Consider the following 27,602-nt stretch of genomic DNA (forward strand, 5'->3'; position numbering starts at 1 on the left):
TGGTATAGTGCTGTGTTTTGGATTTAGTACAAGAATAAGATCCGTAACACACTGATGTTTTAGTTGTTGCTAAGCAGTGTTTACACTAGTCAAGGACTTTTCAGCTTCCCATGCTCTGCTGGCTGCACAAGAAGCTGGGAGGGGGCACAGCCAGGACAGCTGACCCAGACTGGCCAAAGGGCTATTCCGTACCCTACGACATCATGCTCAGTATATTAACTGGGGGGGAGCGATCGTTGCTTGGAGATAGGCTGGGCATCAGTCGGCGGGTGGTGAGCAATTGCATTGTACATCACTTGTTTTGTATATTCTTTTATCATCATTATTATTTTTTCTTCCTCTGCTGACTTATTAAACTGTCTTTATCTCAACCCACAGGTTTTACTTTTTTTTACCCCAATTCTCTTCTTTATCCCACCAGGGTGGGGGGGAGGGTGAGCAAGCAGCTGTATGGTACTTAGTTGCCGACTGGGGTTAAACCATGACATTCATACACACACACATGCACTCCCTCCCACACCCCTGGCAGTTGGTCAAATGGAGCCAAAGCCTTAGGGATGGTGCTCCACACCCATGAGGCAACGGGCTGGAGCAGCAGGCACCACAGAGCTCAGCAGCGGTAGAGGGGATTGGTCCTCGCTGCTGCAGACAGCAGCATCACATTAGGCAGCCGCGCATGGGCACCACAGCACATAAGTACATTTTGTGCCTAATCAGCCCCTTGAGTGGATGGAATTAGAGTCTCTCTGCAGTTAGCATCGGTACTTGTCTTAAACGTTGTAACACTGAACAGCACATTATAGCTTTTTTTCCCCCGATTCCTGAATTTACCTCCCTCTCTTGTATTCTATTAAGCAGAATGATGTTTTTTTAAATAGGTGTCAGTGACGACTGTGATGATAACTAAACCTACTTGTATCACCTCACCTGTTTGTCCCCATTTCCTTTCCTCACTACTACAGCTTCTCTGGAGCAGAAACCTCTACTACCCTCCATCCCCCCCAAGAGTAAATCTGCTACTTCCAAAATAAGGAGTCCCTTTCAAACTACATGAAGATGGAGCTAATAGTTACTAGTTTCGGTTCTCTTCCTCCCCTTTCAGCATAGATGCCAGTTTTCTACCAAATTTACATGAGTAGCACATGCTCATCTTGATATTCCCGCAGTTGGCATTGATTTAGGTGATCATTAATTTCTGCACACAAAAGCAGTACATTTGGTAGATTAGAGGGTGATTAATAAGAACCAAAGCGCTGATATAGAAATTGCAGACCTCACACAGGGCAAACCACATTAAGTAAAGATTCTAAAATGTAAAGTAAACTTTATTATCCTTGAACCACAAAATAGATTTCTTTGGTTGTACAAATTTCACTAGTTACAGTCTTGATGCGCTATTTTTCCCTCAGAGTCTCTCAGGAGAGAATGGGAGAGAACCCAGAGCCTGGCACCAGGTACCGCAAAGGGAAAGAAAAAAAGAATCACAAGTTAGTCACCAAAACCAATCCAGGATTGTTTCCAAAATTGCTGTTGTTAAAAAGCAAATGCTAAAATTAGATTTAAAAAGGAAAAGCTCAAATTGCTGATGATGGAAGCAGCCATAGCTGCAGTTTGAGATTATCAGAGTTCCCCCTTCAAAGCTTTGTAAAATTAAAACATATGTAGTCAGTTAAAATGATTCACTGGATTTTGGCATGAAGGGAGATTCTCAACTAAAAGAAACTGCATCCAGTTCTTTCATTCAGCAAATATACAAGCAGAAGTGCCTGTTGCTCCCAAGCCACTTCAAGTCACTGAAAGGCTTAAGGTCCAACTCTGGTCTTACTGCTGAAGGGGTTCAGCAGAGAGCACCAATATATCAGGGTAGACAGATCAGATTACTGCCAAGCTCAGATGCCTTTCTCCCTATTAGAGGCATTAAAAAAAAAAGGGGGGGGGGGGGATGTTTTACTTCAGTAGTGGGCAGCAGGGACCGATTTCAGAGCTGTAAGCGTCATCTGTCTCCTCCACATCTGTAGAGCTCACTTGATACAGAATCTTGTTCACAGCCCTTGTTCCACTCATGGAAACCAGGAATCACACCCCTGCTCCTTTTTCATTTTCGTTTTTTCCTCTTGCATGGGCAAGCATGTATTTTCCCTGTTCTATGTGGAAAGGGGCCTGAAGCCAACAAGTTGGCAAAGAGTAGAATTGTGTAGTTATTGCAAGGCATAGGCCAGACCCATCCTACTTCATTGTGCTCCCTGCCTGGCAGGCACTCCTTCAGAGCCCCACACTGGGCACCCCCATAACATCACATTTCATTTCACAGCTAGTGGGCAACATAGCGGACTCACCCACTAGTATCCTCCTACCTGTAAGACCCCATTACTCCTAACCTGACCCCAGCAACGCCACTTCCTACCCTTCCCCATTTCCTGAATCCTAACCCACTACCTTATCTGCTGTTTACACCTCCTATGTCTGCCACCGTATCCTAATCCCCAACTATTCTGCTCTCTATTGCTGTCACACACGCACACTGCTATACTCTTGCTACAGCTGTTTGGCTCCTTTCTCATTTCTGCCCCAGTTCACCAATTCAGTCATGGTGCTGACAGAAGACAGATACCTGGCCTCCTCTGACACTCAGTACAGTGTGCTTGTACAGTGTAGTGGCTCACACTGCATGCATGAGATACACACAATTATGTGTACATCTAGGTAGGTACCTGTCTCCCAGAATAGCACAAAACACTAGCAGGAGCAGTTTCCTACACAGGATAGATTGCTGCGCTCACAGAGGCAAGTGGCTTACAGATCTGGCACAGGCTCCTGCTTATTCAGTCGTCTTTGCTTGAGCACACAGGTGTCGGTGTCAGAGGGAGGCACTTCACTGAAATTCCTTTTCTTTCTTTTTCTTTGCCTCCAAGCTACCCATTTCCACATACTCCCAAAAGAAAGCGAGGTGACACGGTGTGGGAGGTGGAAGGAGATGCTTTTTGGCAAAGGACTGGAAATTAAATAGGAGTAAAGGCAGGCTGGACCTTCCTTCTAATTCATACCAGAATAGAAGCTCCCATATTAACCACTAAAAAATCCAAGTTGAGGAAATAACAGCTGGAGCCCAACACACTCTCACACTCATATGTTCTCTCTGTCCTACCCTTCCCCCACACACAATATTTACAGGCTAACAAGCTGCAGCTGCCCACTGTCCTACCCACATCTCCTCTCAATTTGCCATCAATAAGTCTAGTGTTGCCCCATTTTGTTTAGGACATGCCCCAGTGCATTATTGGGTGAGAAAAGAGGGCGGTTCACAGCCTTAAAGGAAGTTAGTTGACCACAATGCTCCCTGGGGTGCTCAGTTCCCATCCAGAGTCCAGGAGGCAGCAGTGTGGGCAGTCCAGTGCTGTCCCTGGAGCACAGGAAGCTCAAAAGCCCTGTGCTGGGCTATTCCATTGCCCAGGTGCATCATATCTTCTACGTAGGGACAGCAGCCTCCAAACTGCGCCGGCTGTGTCGGAGTTTGCGCTTGCTGCTGTACAGGGCCATTTCTTCAAGTGCTGATGAAGTAGGTGTTGATGAGTCACGTGTTACTAACATTTCCTCTTCCTCTGGCTGCCCATCCTGCTCCTGGGGAACTGTGCAGACAAGAAGAGTTAAGGTTTTAAAAGAAAGTGCTAGGTTAAGTATATAGCTGATTCAGTTAATGTAGACATAAGGGTATACCCAGGGCCTGAATTTGAGACAGCACTGAAGTCTTAGTGATTTACAGTAATCCTGTGCCCAGAACTTTCAGGTGATCTGTAGCTCATGTACCAACTACTGTGGATTCTGGGAAGGAAGTCACATGCGTGAGAAGACACCTGCCCCTACCACCCACGATTCACTGAAAATTATTGGAAGTGCCAAGCCTTAGGAAAAATCAAATATACTGAAAGGACTCAGGTGTATGCTAGTGCTCCAAGCATTTAACTACTTTCAATACAGTAGCATACACTAAAGAGCAGTGTGACCACCAGTATGGTATCCTGTAGCTAATGAAAGAGGTAAGCATTTTGGCCTTGCTTAATGTTGAAGTCACACAACTAAGTCCTTTCTGTAAATTTAGACTCTGACTTGGGTCCCTCACCCAAGGAACTCACCAGGAAAGATACTCTGGCAGGGCAGACTCTCAGTTAACTTGGTCTCTCAGGCCTTTTAGGATGTGTTCTGCATCTAAAGTACACTGCTGTTACAGTGGCTCCTTACCCTCCTGAAAGGAGCTGGTAGAGCTTATCTGATGTGCTTTGACGTACACCTGGAACATCTGCCCTTTGTGATAATTTGGCTTGAGCAACTACTGTGAGATACTTGCGTAAAAAGGAAAAAGTTCCACAAAACCACAGATTTTTCCCTTCAAGTGCAAACTGGCTCCTGGACAGCCTCTCTAAAGTCTTTGAACATAGCAGAGAACCTCAAATACAGAAATCTATGAAGATATATCAGATCAAAGGTGCATAGTCTGCTGAGCTGTACCCAGTGGCCTGCCCTCTGCTTAGAGCCAGACTCCAAGATGCAGTATCGCCCTTGTTACAGTACCCAAGTATGAGTAGTTGTTATAATTCACAATCCTTCCTGAACTATTAACCGTAGCATTAACCTGTTGTTTGAAAAGGCCTCAGAACCAAATGAATGTACGCGACAAATCTGACGTCTTGAAGGGATAGTGGGATTGGTAAGCAGATGACTGACTTCCAAACAAGGCAGACAGGTATAGAAGAAAGGCATGAGCACATGCAGTTAAAAATCCAGATGGGGGGGGGCGGGGGGAGGAAATCGACATGGCTTAGAGGGAAGTCATTCCTTTTAGACCCTCTTAGACTAGAATTTGCCAGAGGAGCCATCAAACATGCAAGTTTAGTGATCTCAACACAGCATACTGAACTTTTCAAAAAACTTTTGATTGTTCGTCAGCCAAAGATCTTAACAAAAACAAGCTGCCATGGGACAAGAAGGCATGTCCTTTAGTGGGTAAATAAGTAGTTAAAACACTGAAAAAGTGCAGAAAGATATTACCTGCTATCACAACATAAAGCAGCTATCTGTATTAGGGTCAGTATTTGGTAACTAATGAGAAGGAGTAAAAGTGATGAAGACTGTATTGAGAGAAACTGCTGATGATACCAAGGTACATATCAGGGTAGTCAAATGAAACTCAACTACAAAAAAGGCTATTAGGATTTTACAGAGTTGACTGGGCAATGATGTGGGAGGTGAAATTTACTGCAAATGTGAATAGATTCAAGAAAGAAGTAAACAACTCCAAAATTAAAGGCCTCTGGCTTAGAAAGTGCTAAAACACAGATTGTTGTAGCCTGGAGTAGTATTCTGGAAGGAATCACTTTATGCTTTTCTTCTTTTATGCTCTTTTCTTGGCATTCCCAGTGGCTCGCATCAGACACAGTACCGGACTAGCCAGAACCTTGTGCTGACTTAGTAAATTTATTTTTATGCTATTGGATGATGCTTAAGCTCAATAAAAGTAATACAATCCCAATTGCATGTAAAATGCAACATCCTTAAAATGTGATTATGATTCTGTAGTCATTAGGGGAAGCTTTCTGAAAACACTGGCACACTTCTCAGCAACATCATTTCACTTTTGAGGATAAGATATCGGAAAAGATGGGAGAACATACAGAACACCTTCTGCCACTGCATAAACATGTACTTACATTTGCAATTCTTCATGAAGCCCTGTTCTCCTTCTCTACCTTAAAAATGGCATAGATGAAATAAAAAAAGGTCCAGAGGGGTGTGGGAATGGTTCCCACAAAGAAGAACTAGGATGCTTCAGGTTGGAAGAAAGATAACTGATATGCTACTGGCCTACATGAATGGTACAGAAAGACTGAATAAGAGATAGGTATTTACTGCATCCCAGAAGACCCAAGAAAATTATCAAGAAAAAGAAGTAAACAAAATGCCTAATTATGGAACTCAATACCACAAAGTATCATGTAAGATTAAAAAAAAAATCTAGACAATTTTATAGAGGATCATTCCTGACCTCACTGCTGGGCAAGGTCATGGAACAGATCATCTTGAGTGCCATTACACATCACATGCGGGACAACCGGGGGATCAGGCTCAGCCAGCACGGGTTTATGAAAGGGAGGTCCTGCTTCACTAACCTGGTCTCCTTCTATGACAAGGTAACCCGCTTACTGGATGAGGGGAAGGCTATGGATGTTGTCTACTTGGACTTCAGTAAGGCCTTTGACACTGTTTCCCACAGCATTCTCCTGGAGAAGCTGGCTGCTCACAGTTTGGGTAAGTGCACTCTCCGCTGGGTTAAAAACTGGCTGGATGGCCGAGCCCAGAGAGTGGTAAATGGAGTCAAATGCAGTTGGCAGCCGGTCCTGTTCAACATCTTCATTGATGATCTGGATGAGGGGATCGAGTGCACCCTCAGTAAGTTTGCAGATGACGCCAAGTTGGGTGGAAGTGTCGATCTGCTGGAGGGTAGGAAGGCCCTACAGAGGGACCTGGACAGGCTGGATCAATGGGTCAAGGACAACTGCATGAGATTCAACAAGGCTAAGTGCCGGGTCCTGCACTTGGGTCACAACAATCCCATGCAACGCTACAGGCTGGGGGAGGAGTGGCTGGAGAGCTGTCTGATGGAAAAGGACCTGGGGGTGTTGGTTGACAGCCGTCTGAACATGATCCAACAGTGTGCTCAGGTGGCCAAGAAGGCCAATGCCATCCTGGCTTATATCAGGAATAGTGTGGGCAGCAGGACCAGGGAGGTGATGGTGCCCCTGTACTCGGCACTGGTGAGGCTGCACCTCGAGTATTGTGTTCAGTTTTGGGCCCCTCACTACAAGACAGACATTGAGGTGCTGGAGCGTGTCCAAAGAAGGGCAACAAAGTTGGTGAAGGGTCTAGAGCACGTCTTATGAGGAGTGGCTGAGGGAACTGGGGTTGTTTAGCCTGGAGAAGAGGAGGCTGAGGGGAGACCTTATTGCTCTCTACAACTACCTGAAAGGAGGTTGTAGCGAGGTGGGGGTCGGTCTCTTCTCCCCAGTAACAAGCGACAGGACGAGAGGAAACGGCCTCAAGCTGCGCCAGGGGAGGTTTAGGTTAGGTATTAGGAAAAAATTCTTCACCGAGAGGGTGGTCAAGCATTGGAACAGGCTGCCCAGGGAAGTGGTTGAGTCTCCATCCCTGGAGGTATTTAAAGAACGCATAGATACGGTGCTTGAAGACATGGTATAGATGGACTTGGCAGTGCTAGGTTAACGGTTGGACTCGATGATCTTAAGGGTCTTTTCCAACCTTGACGATTCTATGATTCTATGATCTAGATAGAATACCTGGCTCAAGACATCCCTACTTAATAGGTGATTACAAAAAATTGAGAATATGCATCTATGTAAGCTCATTTTCTCTGTTTCTTTCCCCAAGAACTCACTTCCAACCAAACAGGATACTAGTATATTCTGAACCAGTACAAGCCTCCCTTACATGCTTCCTATCCTATGAGAGAAATCAGAAAATACTGAAAGGGAGCACAGGCATTGCAACTAGTATGAATCTAGAGATTCTAGTTTCGTGAAATTTTGGTGGGAAAGAATCTGTAAAATGGAAGTCAGGAGAACAAAAGGGTGGATGCAAGTCTTTGGAGTAGGGATGTGGCTAAAAAGGCTGGATGGGGATAAATTAACAATACAAGAATGTAGAGAGATCATCTTTAATTCCTATGTGTATATGAGCTGCTGAGCTGAGTCCTAGACAAAAATAATACAGTAGTGATTAGTCCAGTGTAGGGTAAAAAGATACCTTTCCTGTATATGTTGCTGTAGACATTAGACATCCCAAGTAAACAAAGACCGTGAGGACAAAAGTAGTTTCTTACATACCATAAGTAGGTATCCAGTAATAAGTGCAATACAAAGTTACCAAGGGTGTATTTCTGAAACCTGATGGTTATAAGATTGGAAAGCAAAAGACACTGGCTCTAAGTGATCTGGAAAAGTTATGTCATAAAGCAAAGACATAGCATGGCTCCACCCTAAAAATGCTATTATGTAGTTCAATAACTTCATAGCCTTTTGAAAATCTTGGAATAAATGTTTTTAAACACATTTAAAAGGTGATGACCATGGAAAGAACTATTTCTTAGAGCGCATCTGCAATGGACAAGAAGAAAATGGTGTGCTTTGAAAGACGTTCAAAAGAGAGCTATGCTAGTGCTTTCCTGCAGTCAGCAGTAAGATATCCTTGGAATTTCTGTTATAATGCTTTTCTAGCATGAAGTTTAGGAATTGCTTATGAGTTTACCATATGATCAAAAAGCCATAATTCCATAATCAAGGGTAATTCTGACTAAAATCCCAGTGTGTGTAGAAGTGTACAGAGAAAAGGTGTCACTAAATGTAGCAATTAGATCTCTTTAAAGCTGTATTAAATACACACAGAAGTGAAAGGCCTGACAGGATATGTCAAATTGGTGCCTGAAATGCTGGGAGTTGCAAATGAAGCTGCAGGGGGTGGGTGGGTGGGTGGGGTGGGAGGAGAATGCACACAGTGTTGTTTTGAACTAGGTTCAGCATATACTCCTTTGGTCCTTGGTAACTGGTTTCCTTTCCTTTTCCTTTTATGGCAAAGAAAAATTCAAGTAAAAATCACTCCAATTCTCAAGTATTTTCCCAGAGAAATATTTTATTCCAAATATTTTCTCCACATGTTCTGAGAAGGATATCTGAAAAGAGACAAAAGCATGCCTAGCAGGAGGTTGGAATTGATGCAGAAAAGGAGAATTTTTTTTTAAATTTCCTTATACAGGTGACATAACATGCCAAAATCTATGTAAAAATAAAAATAAAACTCTATATGTTGGCTGGAATGCTACACTGCCTGGAAGAATGAGATGGAGCGGGGGAGGGGGATCTAAAAAAAAAAAAACTTGAGAGCTTTGTCCCATACCAAAAGAGCTTAGTTGCATCTTCATCTGCTATCCTTCCAAACTGATTTTGGAAAACCTGCATTTTTTTGATGCCTCACACACATCACAGCCTCATAGAGTGGTGACTTAAGGATTACTTAAGGACTAAGGACTGAGTTAAAAAACCTCTTGATAGAGCACCACACTCTTTTCTTTATGGCTTTTATTCTATTTTATTCATTGGCCCAACAGACCAATGACAGACAGTAGTGAGGTCTGAAGCCCCTAAGCAATTGCTAATTATTTCCTGACCCTTCAGTGACCTCCTACTTATGTGTGCTGGCTGAATGGACTACCTCAAGAGAATAATCCAGAGTTGAGAGGTTTACTCCAAGGGATGAAGAAGAGATGATGTTCTCAGGAAAGTAAGTTTTTCTTGAGTATCTCTGCAGCAGAACCTCCTTCTGGAAATACACTTCCACCCATTCATGGGTGAGTGGAAGTGTTGATCTGCCTTGAAGGTAGGAATGCTCTATAGAGGGATCTGGACAGGCTGGATTGATGGGTCGAGGACAACTGCACGAGATTCAACAAGGCTAAGTGCTGGGTCCTGCACTTTGGTCACAACAATCCCATGCAACGCTACAGGCTTGGCAAAGAGTGGCTGGAGAGCTGCCTGGCGGAAAAGGACGTGGGGGTGCTCGTTGACAGCCACCTCAACATGAGCCAACAGTGTGCTCAGGTGGCCAAATCCTGGCTTGTATCAGAAATAGGGTGGCCAGCAGGACCAGGGAAGTGATCATCCCCCTGTACTCAGCACCGGTGGGGCCGCACCTGGAATCCTGTGTTCAGTTTTGGGCCCCTCACTACAAGAAAGACATTGAGGTGCTGGAGGGTGTCCAAAGAAGGGCAACAAAGCTAGTGAAGGGTCTAGAGCACAAGTCTTATGAGGAGTGGCTGAGGGAGCTGGGGTTGTTTAGTCTGGAGAAATGGAGGCTGAGGGGAGACCTTGTCGCTCTCTACAACTACCTGAAAGGAGGTTGTAGTGAGGTGGGGGTTGGTCTCTTCTCCCAGGTAGCAAGCAACAGGACGAGAGGAAATGGGCTCAAGTTGTGCCAGGGGAGATTTAGATCAGATATTAGGAAAAATTTCTTCACGGAGAGAGTGGTCAGGCATTGGAACAGACTGCCCAGGGAAGTGGTGCAATCACAGTCCCTGGTAGTGTTCAAAAAACATGTGGATGTGGTGCTTAGGGACATGGTTTAGAGGTGGACCTGGCAGTTAGGTTAAAGGTTGGACTCGATCTCAGAGGTCTTTTCCAACCTTAACGATTCTGTGATTCTATGGATCAGCTGTCTGGAGTGCAGCCTTTACTCAGAGAGATTTGCCAAGATAAAATTAAGAGAGAAACTGTTCCTTGTGTAAAATAAAGGGGGGGGAAATAGCTGCAAAATAGGTAGAAGAAAAGCAGCATCAACTGTTGAAGGAAAGAGAAGTACTATAAGGAGCAGGCAGACCCTGCTGAGCTCCACACTACTATTACTACAGTCACCTAGAATGAAGTGGGAGATAGTCTGAGCCTGTCTATTATAGTTGGGGACAGAAAGACATACCATAGCTAGGACAGCCTGAAGAGATACAGCAGTCAAAGCTTTAATTAGTTTATTTAGGTGACTGTGCACACAGATTCACAAGCGTAGACTTGGAGAATCACCTGGGTACTCAAGCACCCAAATGCTCTCAAGTCTTAAACCAGGATGAATTTATATACAGCTGCCTGCTGCAGGCAGCAAGATTCCTAGCTCTAGCAAAATGGGCACAAGGCAGACCCTGAACAATGGATGTTATCCACTTACAGCAGGTGAGAGAGGCCAAAACTTCCCACGCATGTTCTGCTACCACTCTTTACTCCAGAACACAAAACCGGAAGAAAACTAGGCATGCTTGTTACACACCATTCTCAGCAAATTAGCCATCACTAAAGCACAATGCAAATATCCTACCCAAAACTGAAGGTGGCGAGTTTGGAAGTTTCATTCTATAACAGACAAAACAGGACATTGCTTCAAACAGCAAGAAGTTGAAATCCTCAGGGTTGATTCCACAAGCAGGCAAAGGGGAACCCTCTAGAACCGTGGTGGGAAGCAAGTAGTACAAAGTTGACTCCTTTGGCCATGAGCTTACCTGAGTTATTTCTGTCATCTATGTATCTGAGGTCATCAGCTGCATCAGGTGACTGGAAGAGAACAGAAGACATGAGCATCCACGTCTGTAACACTAGTGCCAGGTAATTCCCCACCTCCAGCCTTCCAGCACGCTACAGAGAACCTTTTGCCCTCAAAGGCGCTGGTAATACAGCAGCCAGGGCGTGACCCTCAGTGAACGCACATGATGAGAACATTAATCCTTTGGGCTAAAGTCAAGCAGCCCATTGCCTGAATTGCAGGATGAGGTGTGTGTCTGCCCATCAGAGCTCTCTTACTTTGTGTGTGTAGGGAGGAGACGATAGGAAGTGACATGAAAGGCAGAAAGCGTAAAGGCTATAGAAAATGAGTAGAAACATGGGAGGAGAGCAAAGACATGAGCAACATTTCCTTGAGAGTCCTGGATCCTAATTCTGCATCTGCACTGTTCCCAGGTCTAGCTTCTTATGCAAAATCAACTTTCTTCTTTATATTCAGGTGTGTAGAGAGAACTGATGTGGGATAGGAAGGAGTTACATCCCAACACATGGCAGAGACAGCTTTGGAGAAATAGCTGAGTGATAATCATGAAACTCCACCAGTTCCTGCTAATTTTAAAGCCTTCACAAAATGAAGACCATTCCAACAACCAGAGCTGTCTGTAGCTCATCAGACCAGAGTGACAACACCATGAGAAAAAAAAACTTTGCTCATGGTCATGAACTTGAGGTGGCGTGAAAATCAGCACTGCTCTGGGGGCAGACATAAATGTCCCAAGCCCTACTTATTTTGCTGAAATAGAAACTTTAATCTAGCTGTATATAGTGCTTCAAGGATAGCAAGGTCAAAGTATTCTGTTGAGGTATTCTGTTTACTTCAAAAGTGGCTGCATTTGTTACTTCTACTACGCTTTCTATATTTGTACACAATACTTATACTGAGCTCAGTACTTCTCTGAGCTATACAAGGAAGAGCTCAGTATTCAGCAAGTTTAATAATGCCAAACTCGTCCGAAAGTTCTGGCCACTACTCATCAAAATCTATCTTTTAGGGGTCGTCTTGCTCAGCTCAAGAGCACAAGTGAGGAGTAGCTTTATTTTTCTTTAGTTGTAGGATAAAGGATAGCAGCTCTATACACTTACATGGAAAGCATTAAGGAAGTTTCACAGCTGTGAGTGCAAGAAGCCCTCATTCCATATAAACTTGACTATTCTGTGCAAGCAGCAAAATTGGAAGAGGCAGGAAAGAGGGGGAGATGATCTCAGCCCGTTTAGTGCTTTAGAAATAAAGCAAATATATGGTAGAAGTCATGCCCTTCAGGAAGAGCAGAGAGCAGAGCACAAGGGGCTGTGATGACTTTGGCACGCATTGCTGAGAAACACAGCCCAGCCAAATAGCACTGCACTGATCCAAAGTGAGTGATAGAGTTGTGCAACTATGGCCAGGAAGAAATACAGTCTCTTAATTACTGCGCTGCTCAGAGAGGTCCAGAGGAACTGCCTGATGATTTGGAGGTGCAGCCTCCTTTGGAGGCACCCTCTCAGCTGCATGAAGACACAGTGCTGCACTGTGGCCTCACCAGGCTTGGGCAAACAGGTAGTCCAGAGCTGCCACTGGGGCTTGAGTGGCCAGCCCTCTAACTCACTTGGTACAGAACCTGGACAGGTGCACACCCCAAAAGGGAAGGGATTCTTATAGAAAAAGATGAGTGACTACCAAGGGCTGAGCAAATCCTCCAGTGAAAGGAGTCAGCCAAGAACATGCATCAAATAATGTATAACTGCCTGAGAATCCTCAAACTGCAACTCTGCTAAAGTCAGCCAGGCTTTGGGGATGAAACCTTGGACCTGGGATCTTTGTGTCATGACAGCAAGTTAAAGCCCAACATGTCAGTACTTCCTAGCTCTCCAGACACAACACAAACATAAGTGCAGGTATCTGCTTCATTGTCTTTATATAAAACTAAAAAAAGAAAAAAAAAAAAACCTAAACCTAAACAAAAAAATTACAGACATACAGTATCTGCTCAAACCAGCTGTCACAAATGCAATCAGTTAATGACTAACCCAGAGAATAAAAGAAAGGCAGTTCACAGTCCTGGGCAACTGGCTCTAGGTGGCCCTGCTTGAGCAGGGGCAGGTCAAACAACATGACGTCCAGAGGTCCCTTCCAACCCCAACTGTTCTGTGATTCTATGACAAAGCAGCTTAAATTAAATGAGGTTCTTTTAGGAAGGAGAACCACCTTGCCATGGCACTCACCCTCAAAACTTGGTGTTCTTTTACCATGTGATTATTTCACGGTTCATCTACAGCAGAGTTACAACATATGAGAATTGTCACCACAGCTGCTTCTTGGGCAGGATGCTGGATACATTCCAGTTTGAAGTAAACATTTGCTCCAATTTGCAATTTGTTGGCAATCACTTCTATAGTTTTTTCTTCCCTCTTATTTCTCATCTTTCACTTAAAAATATTTCAGGATCAATTAAGGTGAAGATGTAGCCGCTTTGTATTTGCAAAGCTTTTGTCATTAATTTTAAAACCATCTGGACCAACTTTTTCACAATTCCACTTGACTGAAGTCTCCAATAAACCCTCAGTTATACAGCATGCCTGGTTGTCATTGCCTCCCACACAGACTGGGCCTTTGAAGAGGACTTTCTCAAATCATTCAGCCTCTGAAGGTCATCACTTCCGTGTGCAGGCAGTTCCATCAAATCAAGCCCTAATCAATCTAATAGAAGGTTCAGCATGCAGTTTATACCTGGATTTCGTAAACAGGTTTGGAGGAAGGAATAGCAGCAAATTCCCGGTAGTCAAACTTCTTTTCAGACATGGACTAGAAGGTACAGCAAAAGAGAAGAAACAGAGAAGAGAGAGTAAGGGGAGAGAAATGGATGGAAAACCAGCAGCAAGGTGAGCAATCTATGCAGAGATAAAAGCAGAAGCAGATCGTCATTCTCAGTGCCAAGAGTGCCTGGATACAGCCTCTGAAAATGAGGCATCTCTGGGACAATGTCTTTTTAGCTGTTCTGGTGTCAGGACAGGGGTTCCAAGTTGCAGAGAAAACACTATGTGCTCCAGTATAATGCACATGCACGCCAAGTTAGGTAGGAAACCTATTTTTGTGGGAAAATTCGTGGCAAGATTCGTGATAGCTGTAGCACAGTCAGGATTTCAATCCAGAGTTGGCTGTACTGTGTGACCTTGGGCAAAACCAGGTCCCCTCTCTGTGCAGCTGGTCCCACTCTTCTGTTTGTCTGTCTTACTGATTTTGACAGTTCTCAGCAACAATATGCTGTTGCATTTATATACTGCTTAGAAAAAGGAAAAAGCTGATTTCAGCTGAAGTTCTCAGTTTTATGCTGTTGAGGAAACAAGGGGCCAAAGACTCTGAAGTGAAAGACTTTCTGAACACGGAGATGAAGAACCAAGAAAAGGATGAAATAATGAAAAAGGTAAACAGAAAACAGATGTTACATCTTAATTGCAAAAAAGGGGGGGATGCCTCTAGCAATGGGTATGGCAGAGCTCCATCCACTGTGCCCTCTTCACAGTTCTGTGTATCATGCAGCCAGACCTGGCATAAGTATTTAAGTAGGGATCCCATGGCCCAGATGCACAGTCCACACCCAAGCTGAGTAACCAACAAATACCAGGATTATAGGCAAGATAACAAAAGCAAGCAGAAGTATGTCATACCAGCCTTCCCGGTGAAGTGACGTTTCTGGGACTGCAATCTGCAAAAGGTGACAGAAAAGCACTGTTTAGTGAATACACAACACTTCCCCAAATCTGCCCCTTCCATTTAACACCATTTAAGTGTGATAAAAGACTATGCTCAGGAAAGACACTGCCTTCTCAGAACAAACTCCTCTTTCCTGTTTTTTCAAAAAGTCATGATCCTGGTTTTATTTCTGCTCTGGTTCCCTGGAACCATACCTCAGATGTTCTCTCACGTTTTCTACAGATCAGGTCCATCCCCTATGCTGAGAGATGTCATATACCCCAAAGGACCTTCCAATCTAGGCTGAAGGAGGAAATTGCTTTCAATAAGTCTGCTTTCAAGCAAGTTAAGCTAGAGAAGCATTAACTTCTTTTGATAGAGATAGCTATACAGTACCTTCCAGTGGTGTTGGTGATGGGGTAGGAACAGGTGAAGGTGACTCTGCCAGCTGCTCCAGTGTGCTGCGTTTTTTCCCCTCCTTGGACTTGGCAATAACCATTTGGGCTTTAAGAGCATCCTGTTCAAGTGATTTCATCCTGTCTCAGAAATGAGGGAGGGAGAAAAAGATATCAGACATTGCCTTCTCAATAAGAGATAATGCCGCCTTCTGCGCCCAGCAGCGAGACCACAGTCAACAGGCTGAGTGCAGAAAGGCAAAATTAAGCACCCTTGGTTCCCTGAGGCAGACAGACTTTCAAAGCAGGAGAGGAGAACAGCTTGGTTTGCTGTCATCCTGAAACACACATGCCATCGTATGTGTTGAACAGAGACTAGAGCTAAGCATCAACGCACTGAGAAGCTGCAGGCCTTTCCAGAGGTGCCATATGTGATGGGAGAGCAACCCAAACTGGGAAAGGAACTGCAGGGGCTCAAATGAGTAGGATCAGTTCTCAGGGCTTTACTCTCTCAGTGTGTCGCATCTTAACTCTCTTCAGCCATCAGGAGATTATGAAATAGCTAAGAAAAAGTGGGCTCAGCCCTCAGAAATGTCTGCTCCCTTCTCCCAATCAAACAGACCCAGCATCCCCCCTCATTCTCATTGAGACAACTGCCAGTAGTCTGTGGGACCTCAGGGAAATGAACACCAGCAACCACTAAGATCTCCTCCCTACCCATAGCAGGCCACAGCTGGGAGCACTGCGTTAGGATGCAGGGATACAGACAGGACTGTTGAGCATGCAGCTGGCAGGGAGGGGGCTGTGCACACCTGGATTGGCTTCCTGACCCAGGGATTCTTGAGGCGTGACTCTGCATTGGACTAGACATCTGAGCTGGCCTGGCCCCGGGAGCAGGTGCCCACTGTCGGGACTGGTACAGCTTCCTGGCCAGATCCTGCTCGTACTGTTTAATACTGTCTTCAAGAGCTGAGGATCTGAGGAGGAGGAAGAGGAGGAGGAGGAAGAGGAGGAAGAGGAAATGATGATGATGAACACTGCAGCAGACAAGCACGGGGAAAGAAAGAAACAGATACAGGAACATATCCTGGCAAGGAGAAATATGGGTCTGATATAGGGGTAGCCTTGATTAAAACAGGCTCCTGTATCTGATCCTGTCCAACACCAACTGCTGCAGAAGAAGCAAGAACCTCTAGAGGGCAATCTGGGATGACGCACCCAGAAGCATTAGCCTTCAGAGCCTCAGCATCTAGAGACTGCCCTCCTCACGGGCTGGGAGGATCGGGCTAGAAACACCCAGCAGACCAGTGGGAAAGGCCCAGGAGGTAGTGACAAACAAGTGTGTATGTGTGAAGCAGACTGAGGGAGTACAGGGCATGAGTGAGTGTGCGTGCATACATTTGATAGTCTCTTAGCATACATTTGCATACATGTATCTGACCACCTGTTAGCATGCACCTTTGTTTGACCACAAGGGGAAGCGAAATGGACAAGCACATTATGGAAGGTCTATTTACCACAGGCCCCAGAATACATGCAACTGAAGAGGTGAGTGCATCCATAAAATAGCATGTGCATGGTAGGAAAACTGCCAAGATGCATATAGCCTTTGCTGGACACCTGCCCCCCTTGATATGTGCCTGTACCTTCTTAATCACACTCTTCCTATGGCACGAATGCCAGCAGCTGTGTGTGCCCAGAACACCTATGTAGCATGGGTCCCAGTGTGTTTGTCCCAACAGAGCACAAGGGGGTGTGCTGGGGGGGGTGGGGGTGGGGGTGCGCATCAATGTCCTGGCAGAGCACTGATGACACAGGGAGAAAAAGGGAAGCCCAAGAAGGTGCAAACTGATGGGGTCACGAGTGACAGCACACAGACCAGAGAACTGGAAAGAAGCAGAAGATAGATTAGAAAGAAAGTAATAAAATCAGTGGCATGCACTTAAAGAAAATACAGGTTAGTGAGGCTGCAGCACCATGTGCAGGGCAATACAGTCCTCCCTTCCACACAGCACATGTAGTGCTGCCTGGGGGCCTCTGGAAATAAGACCTGAGCCCTGGCTGTCATCACATCAGGGTGCCTGCTCTAGCAGTTACAGAAGAGGGATCCTGAGAAGACCAGATCATCCTGGGAGATCTGTGGTAGCAGGGAACAGTCCATCCTTGTCTTACAAAAAGGAGCACGTTATGGTGACTGACTGATTCCTGCCAATGCCAAAATAAGCAAGGCCTTAACCCTACCCAAGGAATCAGCCAGACACTTCTCTAAGAACTGAATAAAAAGCTACACCTTGGTATTAGAAACAAAGTGGAGCTGAGGACCTGGTCTGCAGAACTTAAAAACAATAACACAGGATCTGATAACTGAAAAGCAAGACAGCTACAAGTAGCTTCTCCTTGTCATGTATTTTTACCTCTAAAAGGCTCTCCCTTCACTAGTTCATTTTCCATGAACAAAACATGCTTAGAAGAGACTGAAAGTTTGGAATGCAGCATCTCTCTCCTGCCCATAGCAGACAAAACCACTATCCTCAACACTCACTAATCCTTCTACAGTGTAATGTAGAACTTGTACTGTGCCCTAAGCAATTTCAACAAAATCCTAGCTAACCCAAAAGCATATTCAGATGCACAGTAATGTTACAGGAGCAAATCATGTGATCACCTAGAAAAATCCTGCCCCCTTCCCAGCATTTTTGAGATTTCTTTATCTCCTGGCAACAGCAACAAGTTCACAGAAGTCCTGAGGCAAGTGGTGTACACTCTGTGACATGAGCGATGTCCTTGTAATGGCTTTGCTTTCAAAGGTTTGCGCAGGCAATGTCATGTTTCTCCTTTCTACACCCACCTTAAACAAAGCTTTTATTACAGCATTCCTTGGATATATTAATGCTTAGGCTTAGGAGGAATCAGAGACGACATTACCTCATAAAGCCTGCTCCAGTGCATGAGGAAATATGCATGGGAAGTGAAGGCATGAGGGATAGAAAATCCTGCATATATAATTGGGAAGAAATGACAGATCAGTCTCTACTGCCTCTCCAAGCACACTGATGTTGATTTTCAGCAGGAGAAGCCCAACAGACAACTTCTGTTTTGTTGGATCAAATACAACAGTGAAGCTTTTTTTTTTTTTTTTTTTTAGGTGCAAAGACTGAGCAGCAACTCCATGCAAGATATCTACTCCTGACAACACTGTGGTGCTACACAGCATCATATTGACAGTCAGTTTTTAATGTATTCAAAACTCATAGCCTTCCTGTGAGACAGAGAAGTGCTATTACAGTCCTCTCTCTGTGAATCTGCAGCACAGAGGGACTCGGTGATCTCTCCAACGTCATAAGAAAGTATATGCCAGAGCAAGAATTTGGATCTGGTCATCTCAGTCCCAGCCAGCCTCTTCTGAGCAATGGTTTGTAAGCACACATTTGGCTCCACAACACCTACACAGCTTCTAGCCCTATAATACAAGGGCAATGCATCTGTTTTGGCAGGCATTGCTTACAAATTCTCTTCCACTTGTATTTTTGTAAAAGGGTTGTTCCTGGCTTAATGTGAAAATACAGAACTTCCATTTGCAAATGATGGCACCTGAAAAGTTGTGACACAGAAACCATGGGAACAGCATCAACTAGAACAGGCATGAGATGCCAAATTCAATGAATCAGAGCAGCAGACAGAATCCCACAGTATTTGGAGCATGAAACAATAGCCCAGGGTGGAAACAATCCTGCCAGAGCGCACACTGTTGACATCCTGACTCATCACTGTGCCTGTATGCAGGCATCCCTGTTAGTGGGGAGCTGGGGAATACTAAGTATAGACTCACAGAGTAATTCAGGTTGGAAGGGAGGTCATCTGATCCAAAAGCTGCTCAAAGCAGGGCCAGCTTCAAAGGTCTAACAAACATGCTACAAGATGACAGAAATCAATCTGTTCCCAATCAAGGTTCCATATAACAAACAGGCTTTCCAGTGACCTGTTCAGCTTTCTGACATTACAGGGCAGTACAGTGAAACTAAGGCAGTGCTTCAGAAAAAAACTTCCAGATGAGACAGACCAGACGAAGGACTCATCCAAAGCAAAGAGTTGGAGCATACCAAGAAAGTTTTTTCTTGAAGGGCAAAAGCCCTGGTACTGGGAACATTACTCCAGCTCTAAATAAACCATAAGCAGATCTGTTACATGATCAAGTAACAATGGAAAGCTTTGTACCCTCAAAGCCCTAGATAATTAGACAGCTCTCATTGAGGGTTCCACTATAGATTTCTTCATCCTCAGAGCTTCCCCAGAAGACGACAGCACCATTATCATCCATGCCTAAGCACAAACACTGGAATTACCAAGTGGTATCACAACTCACAGTAAGCCCTCCAGCATCTTATCTAGCAGGCTGGCAAGGATGAGTCACTAGCAGCCCTGTTCCTCTAAAAGCTCTCATTCAAATCCCAAAAGAGACTGCTTCAGATTGTCCTCTGAATGCCTCCTACAGGAACATTATGGGAAGAACACTATAATTAGTTATAGGAACAGCTTGACTACTTTTTGAAAGGAATTATAGGATACAGTAAATGCCTGGACTAGCTTCAGGTCCTAAGTTCTGAGCTAGAAAGCTCTCTTTCTTCCAAAACAATTTTTAATCATTCTTTCATAGCTGATGAAACAGCTTGTGTGGATAAGAATACCCTCGTCTTGCTAATTTCTTGGCTTCAGCAAGTTTTCCAGTCTAGCAACACTGAATATGTGAAATGCTTTTTCCATTTTTCACTTTGAATATGTCACCTTGCAGCTTCAGTAAATGTGTTACAAAGGAGGTGAGAAGCTGTGTGCTGAGAGGGAATGAACACATTCACCATCACATAAAGGTGTGTAAGTTATGTTTTTTATAAAACTCCACTGTCGTCATGATTGTGCAAGCACTGTTGAAATATAAGAGACATCTCACCCATGTAGCTATCAGAAGCAGATGAGCTCAGCCAAGCGGCAGATGCTTTGCACTGTTTGAACAGATACTACATAACCTCCCCTAACATCGGACTTGGGAAGGCTTGTTTATTCCCTGTTTTTAATATCATGTAATCCAAAAGACATGCAGCAGGTCCCCTTTTCCTGAACTAGCCTACTGAAGAAAACAGTGAAGGTTCTTCTGTCTCACCGTGCTGCCCTCCACATTGCTCGTTTCTCTGCCTCCAGAGCACGACGTTCTGCTGGAGAAAGCTCCTTCTCTTGACCACTCAGAAGCTCAGGACTCTGCATTCGCAATCGCTCCTGGTGCCGCCGTTCAGCTTTGGCTGTCCGCACAGGTGCCACTGTATCCCCTGCTCCAAGATATAATGGACTCAACCTGGGCAGAGAGAGAAACAGTGAGAGGCAGGCTGGCCTGGTCCACCACAACTGTTATCTGCCTGTTTTCAAGATAAAAGGTCATGACCAACACCCCCAATCAACTGTTTAGTACCACATCCAAGGACATCACTTTGGGAGACGGAAGGACACATAACAGAGGTGAGTTTCCCTTAAGAGGCTGGTTCTGATTACGGTTTTCCTTTCTCCTCAAAATACTTCCTTTTACAGCCTATGTCTGCTAAAAAGCAGGAGCCATCTGCTCCATCATCTGGCAGCTCCTAGGCAAAGGACATTGCTGATCCACTTACCCAGACATAGAGTTGGTTCTTTGTTCAGGCTTGATTCCCTCTTCCAGTGAATTCCTCTGTGAGCTGCTGTTCTCATTGACCTCAGAGGCCCTAGAGCAAAACAAGCACATCAGCTAACAGTACCACAGGCTGGCATACCCAAGAAAGGTTCAGAACAGATCCAAGCCCCAGAAAGCAACAACTAGTTCAGTTTGAAGACACAACCCTTAATGATTTTGCTCAACAGCTCCTTCTCCATTACTGCAAGCATTTCCGTGTTGATTTCATAAATATTCACACTAACATTAGAACTCATTTTCTTCATTTGGAGGTCAACCATCCACTAACACACACACACACACACACACACACACACACACACACACTCTCTTACACACACACTTCAAGTGTTTGCTGGCTAGGTCTTGCACAGTTCTAGCCTGGTTCTTTCCAGCTGCCATTCCGTGATGGGCAGCCTGGCTGCTTCCAGCTTTTCCCTTTGCTGATGTCAGATACACATGAATGTTAACAAAGGATGACCCTCCTGGGTTGTAAGTGAATGTACATCTGGGTTAGGGACGAATCCTGAGTGATCTCAGAACAGTGATTCTCAATATAGTCACTCTGTGCACAATGGCTTAACACACTGAGGCTTTATGCTCGTAACCAAATTACTGCAAAATTCAGATCAGCTGAGCTGTAGTTACCATCTGCATTCTTAAGTTGTGCACATGCAGATACTACTCAGTTTCATCTATAATGAAAGGAGGTCACACAAACCTGTTTTCCACAGGTTAAGAACATGCACACAGTTACTGTGGCTCAGATAGCAGTGAGAAAGTTTACCATGACTCTGAGCCCTTATTTTTACTGCTCAAGTTTATTTTGATTTAATTTCATTTTCTGTTCTAGCATGACAAAAAAATATTTCAATAAACACAAAATCAGTCTATTCCACTGCCTTGCCTTTTTTCAAGCATAAATAATGAGCAACTCGAAGTCATCTGATGGATCCAGCCTAACTGTTCTCTAACCTCTCACATTTCAATATGAGAACTGTAGGGATAAGTAGGCCTTCACATCAAACCAAGAAGCTGGTTTGCATTTGGCTGCTGTCCTTCCTTAGAGCTGCCCTGTCAGCACCGGAGGTGGAAGGTCTCAGTGCATTCATTACATGAGAAGTTCCGCAACAGGGACTGGACAGAAACAATGGAGAGAAATGAGATTCAAAATGACAGGGTAAGTGTTTTCAGCCACTGTAAGACTGATAACAAAAGTGTGAAGAGAAGAATGTCTGTACCAAAGACTCAGAAGAGAGAGTCAGATAAGGACAGCTTCAGCTTTATTCTAGTGCAACCTTATTTTTATCGGAAGTCTTATGACAAGCCTTTTCTCATTCCCCAGTTCTATGCCCAAGAATTAGAAAAACAACATCAAGGCAATCTGGAGGACAAGTCCAGGAGAACCAGGAAACAAAACCCTAAAAACCCAAACCTAGGTTCAGCATCAGGGCTTATCTTGAATTAGCTATCTCTAAAAATCAACATCTCTACATACCCAAGTGCACAGCTGAAGGAGCCATTCTTCTGAAAAGAAAGAGCTGGAAGAACCTGCCCATTTCTATGCTGAAGAAGAAATACTGCCCAGCCCTCTTCCCTGAAAATTATTGATACTGGGACACCTCTGACACATGTGGGTGGCACTGAGCTACCAGTCTTGTCTTACCGAGTTGCTGGAGCCTGGATGCTCCTTCCATTTAGTCTCTCAATCTTGTACTCAACTCCTTCAATGATGATACTGGACTGCATGCTCATCTCAGGCACCTGTTTTACCATCTCATCCTCTTCTGCCTCTTCCTCCAACAGAAGGGTACGTTTCTGCTGCAGTTTTCGAGCTGCCAAAATAGGACAGACTCATAACACAAAGCACTCGCTAAAGCCCCACAAGGATGCAACCTCTCAGCAGGTCCTTATGCTCATCACCCCTGCAAGTTTGTGCTCTTTTAAGTCCGTGCTCTCTCCATGGATGCCTTTGTTTCTCCTCCACTCCACTAATGCTTCAGATATAACAAACTCTACACCATTCCCTCAGTCCCTCCTTCCTTATTCACTAAATTTCTATTCCTGGACACTCTAGAACAGATTTCCAACAGTTCATCATGCTGAGTCTACTTATCCTCAAACTGGAAGTTGTGTGCAGACTCTTCTGCCCCCTTCCCCAGAGTGGACAGCCCATGGAATCTGCATACACGTGTTGAGTCCGATCTTCCCACTTGTCTCCTATAGGGACCAAAGCCTGCAGTGCTTGTGATGGGCTTCCACACATGGCAGCGGACTGGGAGAACCGTTAGGCAGGCAAACATATAGGTCACAAGAGTATCAGGGACAAAAGGGGCCAGAGAGCAGGCTGCTCTCTGCAGGCGACCAGTCACCAGTGGTGTTCCTCAGGGTTCAATTCTAGGGCCAGTTCTGGTCATAATTTTTATCAACCATCTGGATGCAGGAGTTGAATGCACCATTAGCAAGTTTGCTGATGATACTAAACTGGGAGGTGCTGTTGACTCTCTCAAGGGACATGAGGCCTTGCAGAGGGATTGCGCAATCATCAAGAGCATGAAATTTAACAAGCACAAATGCTGGATTCCGCACCTGGGACAGAGTAATGGCAGGCACAAGTATAAATCGGGAGAGGAGTGGCTGGAGAGCAGCCCTGCAGAAAGGGATCTGGGGGTGCTGGTTGGCAGCAGGCTCAATAGGAATCAGCAGTGCGCCCTGGCAGCCAAGAAGGCAAACCACATCCTGGAGTGCGTCAAACGCAGCATAACCAGCTGGTCAAGAGAGGTGATTATCCTGCTGTATTCAGCATTGGTGCAGCCTCACCTCGAGTACTGTGTGCGGTTCTGGGCCCCACCATTTAAGAAGGATGTGAAGGTACTCGAATGGGTCCAGAGGAGGGCAACAAAGCTGGTGACGGGCCTGGAAGGCATGTCCTATGAGGAGCGGCTGAGGACTCTGGGTCTGTCTAGTTTGGAGAAAAGCAGGCTGAGGGGCGACCTCGTTGCTCTCTGCAGCTTCCTGAGGAGGGGAAGTGGAGAGGGAGGTGCTGCTCTCTTCTCCCTGGGATCCAGGGACAGGACGTCTGGGAACGGCTCAAAGCTGGGTCAGGGGAGGTTCAAACTTGACATTAGGAAGCATTTCTTTACCAAGAGGGTGGTCAAACAGTGGAACAGGCTTCCTAGAGAGGTGGTGAATGCCCCATGCCTGTCAGTGGTTAAGAGGCATTTGGACAGTGCCCTTAATAATACACTTTAACTTTTGGTCAGCCCTGAACTGGTCAAGCAGTTGGACTAGATGATCATTGTTGGTCCCTTCCAACTGAAATATTCTATTTTATTCTGACCTGCCTACCATAACTGCAAAGTAATAACACTGCTTGGCCTCTTTTATTAAATGTTTTTAAAATAAACAAATGCAAACAGAACACTTGTGCAAGTAGGTGTGCCCATATGCTGAAATTTCTAATGCTGCATTTTGCTAGCAGTGGGAGCCCAAAGCAGCAGAAATACTTGTATAAGTGCTGGAATTACAAAGATCCAGAGGATGTAACTTACCACTTTGAGATACTTGATTTGGATGTTTCATCCTGAGTAAGCTAAAACTTAAATTTATTGTCTGGACAATCTTCACCATGGGATCTCTCTCCCTCACAGGGATTTTTTTTTTTTTTTTTTTTTTTTTTTTTAAAATTCTAGTACTCAGAGATATTCTGATTAGAGGTGATGTTTCTCCTCATCTACCCCACTTAGCAAATCTCAAAACAAGCTGAAATGCAAGCCTGAAACTCATCATTACTCTATAGTTTCTCCTTCCATACTTTCTATCTTTATCTTTGCATCTTTTACTGTTGGCTAAAAGAGAGATGTAGGAGTCTGACATACCCAGATAACTTCTTATGTTGGACCTGTGATTCTTTTGGCCACATCGCACTGAAGAAACCCGAAATGACAAGTTGCAATTTCCTTTTCTTACCTTCCTTTCTATCTTTTATGAGCTTACTCTTGTCTTAAAATGTATTCATGTTCCTGAACTACTAAGTGAAAATGAGGTGGTTTCTAATGCTCTGGACAAATTCACAAACAGCCTCTGAATAGGAATATAGGAAGGAAGATGAGAACGAGAAGACTAGCTATTTATAAAAAGAAAAACAAACAAACAAACAAACGCCAAACCAACCAAACCCCAACAATTTACAAAAGAAATTCTATGATAATATTTGCAAGCAACAGAGTCACAGCTCCCAAACCCAGAAGTCCAATTCCACCTGTATTTTCTTATGGAACAGGACAGGATTTCAGTAGAAGGCCTTTTTTTTTTTTTTTTTCACTTAACATCATTCCTCATCACTTTTTAAAACAACTCTCAAGCAGGAGGAAATTACATCAAAAACTATAGCAGTAATTTTCCCTCCTGTTGCAAGCCCTGTGCAAAATCAGAACAGCATACTGAGCAATAAAAGCTCAACTGTCATGTACTATGTAAGGATGTTGCTGCATATCAGCCTGGGCAGCTTACAAAGAAACATCATTATTTCTAGTAGCTTTTTAAAATTTTATTGAAGTGTTTACCAACTACAGGAAACCCTGACACCACAGCACTTCCACCAGTCCACTTAGTAACAGTGCAGCATCCACAAAACTCCTTAACATTCACTTACTTCAAGCTATTACCAGGCCTTATGAATAGCCACCCACGGGCTTTTGGAAGTGCTGGATTTCTGGTTTGTGTGCTCTCTCATGCCTCCCACAGAGAAAGGATTCACTTAACAGGCCAAATTTCCTTGCACAGATTCCAACATACCTTCCTCCTCTTTCATTTTCTTCAGGTCATCCTCTCCTACCAAGGAGACACGCTTGGGAGGCTTATCCATCTGCTGTTGCTTCACCTCAATTTCGAAATACTTCTGCCTCTCCCGGAAGGATCTCTGCTCAGGGCTGTGCAGTCCACTGGGGCTGTGCGTGGCCACCTGCGAGAGCCACACTGGCACTGCCCACAGAGCAACTGAGCCAAACCTCCCTCCCCACATTTTCCCCAACGTGTGCCCCACACCTGCCCCCCCAGCCACATGCTCCACACCCTCTTCCTCCTCCACAGCCCTCCCCTGCGTGCCCATGCTGCAATCCTGTCTCCACATCCACAGCCCCGAAAGCCTCAATCCTCTGAGAGTCCCCATCCTACTTCCAGCTGCTGCCACCAGAACTCACCTCCGAGGCAGTTTTGGGATTCTCTGTGCTGGTCTGACCAGGCAATTCCTAAGAATACAGAGAAACGGGCATGTTCTAAAAAGAAAGTTTTCTACCACCACTCCTGCTCTCCGGCCAAGTGTCACCAATGCCAGATAAACAGCAGCAGTCCTGGACATTAGCTGATGGACTGGTTCACAAAACAGTCCCAGAATTAACACAAGACAATGCCACTTTAGGTTTAGCAATCATGAGTAATAAGGATTTATGTTAAACTGAGGGCTAAACAGAAACAGACGGTGACAACTTTTAAAAGGGCAGAAACTGAAAAACATGGGGAAATAGGTGAAGAACAAGACCAAAGAGCTTAGATAAAGATGGAGGAGGCTTAGACTTTCTTTAAATCAAAGACGCAACTATCACAAATTTACTTCTAAGTGGAAACACCGTCAGGAAAGAAAGAAATCCGTATTTACCAGACTAAATAACAGAATATTGGATGAGTAGAACTACAGGGGGCAGAAAAAGAAACTGATCCACAAAATCCATCTGTGAACTAGAAATTGGTAAGGGTAAAATGAGAGCTGCCAAAAAGTTATTAAAAATATGAAAGTTTTTTAATTATACAAATGAAAAGGAACCACAAGAAGAAAGCAAGTGGACTACCTTCAACTTCAACTTTATTCAAATGCACTTCAAAAACTAACAGAAAGTTTTAATTTTGTATAAATAAGGAGCACAATAACAAAGAAGGTAAGAAGAAAATAAAAAAAAAAAAAAAGAAAAAGCAGCTTCTAGCTAAGAAGTAAATGTGTGGAAATAGAAATTATTGCTGCTAACACAGAAGAAAACCTAAGAGCTTAATACACTCACCTGCAGGGATAAGATAATAACTGTTCAACAATTCTGAGTTAAATGACTTGTGAAACTGCAAGTCTGACAAGCATGGATTTTTAATTGACTTGTTTAATTGGGTGGCAGTTCATGTCTAAAAAATAGCTAATATATTCTTAAAAATCAAGAAGCAGGCAAAAATAATCTGAGCAGTGGAGCTATCCGTCTGTTCAATTTCAACAGGATAAATATTCACAGATGAATACAATTAAAACAAAAATAAATAGAAAATATTAAAATGGAACAGGTGCAATGAAGATTAATCTAATATCCTCCTTTGATAATATAAATAATTTTTGAAACAAAGGAACTGCATAGATTTGTCTGAGACTTCAGAGATCAGTTTTGTGTCCAACCTTGCTTAACATTTTCATTGCCAAATTTGACTCAGAAACCAGGAAGGTGTGAACAAAATTTGTGAATGGCAAAGACCAGAATACAGACTCACAGAAATGCAGAATTGTCCAAGACCTCTGCAAATTATTTCATTCATCCCACTCCACTGAATGGGGACAAGCATTGTCAAAATTCAAAATAGTTTGAAATACCATCCTGGAATGACAAGTTGATTTGAGGAGGATGAAAAGAATTTAATTTAATAGTGCAAAATAC

General features: G+C 44.2%; 1 protein-coding gene across 28 annotated transcripts in view; it reads right to left on the minus strand.

Moving 5' to 3' along the window:
• Positions 1 to 1,298: 1,298 nt before the first annotated feature.
• SCRIB (scribble planar cell polarity protein) overlaps positions 1,299 to 27,602 on the minus strand; it is a 120,985-nt gene continuing 94,681 nt past the window's right edge. For 26 of the 28 annotated variants that reach the window (XM_082324208.1, XM_082324199.1, XM_082324192.1 and 23 more), the window contains 10 exons: positions 26,118 to 26,165; positions 25,714 to 25,879; positions 22,583 to 22,751; positions 20,879 to 20,968; positions 20,380 to 20,568; positions 15,226 to 15,365; positions 14,805 to 14,842; positions 13,867 to 13,941; positions 11,102 to 11,153; positions 1,299 to 3,626 (listed from right to left, as the gene is read on the minus strand). In XM_082324208.1, the coding sequence (XP_082180334.1) occupies positions 3,466 to 3,626; positions 11,102 to 11,153; positions 13,867 to 13,941; positions 14,805 to 14,842; positions 15,226 to 15,365; positions 20,380 to 20,568; positions 20,879 to 20,968; positions 22,583 to 22,751; positions 25,714 to 25,879; positions 26,118 to 26,165 (1,128 nt within the window). In that variant the 3' untranslated portion in view covers positions 1,299 to 3,465. Of the gene's footprint in view, positions 3,627 to 11,101; positions 11,154 to 13,866; positions 13,942 to 14,804; positions 14,843 to 15,225; positions 15,366 to 20,379; positions 20,569 to 20,878; positions 20,969 to 22,582; positions 22,752 to 25,713; positions 25,880 to 26,117; positions 26,166 to 27,602 lie in introns of those variants that run through there. The other 2 variants (XM_082324210.1, XR_014229466.1) reach the window with 2 other exon arrangements.

Source organism: Platalea leucorodia (genome assembly GCF_965183815.1).
Source record: "Platalea leucorodia genome assembly, chromosome: 1".
Taxonomy (NCBI): Eukaryota; Metazoa; Chordata; class Aves; order Pelecaniformes; family Threskiornithidae; genus Platalea; species Platalea leucorodia.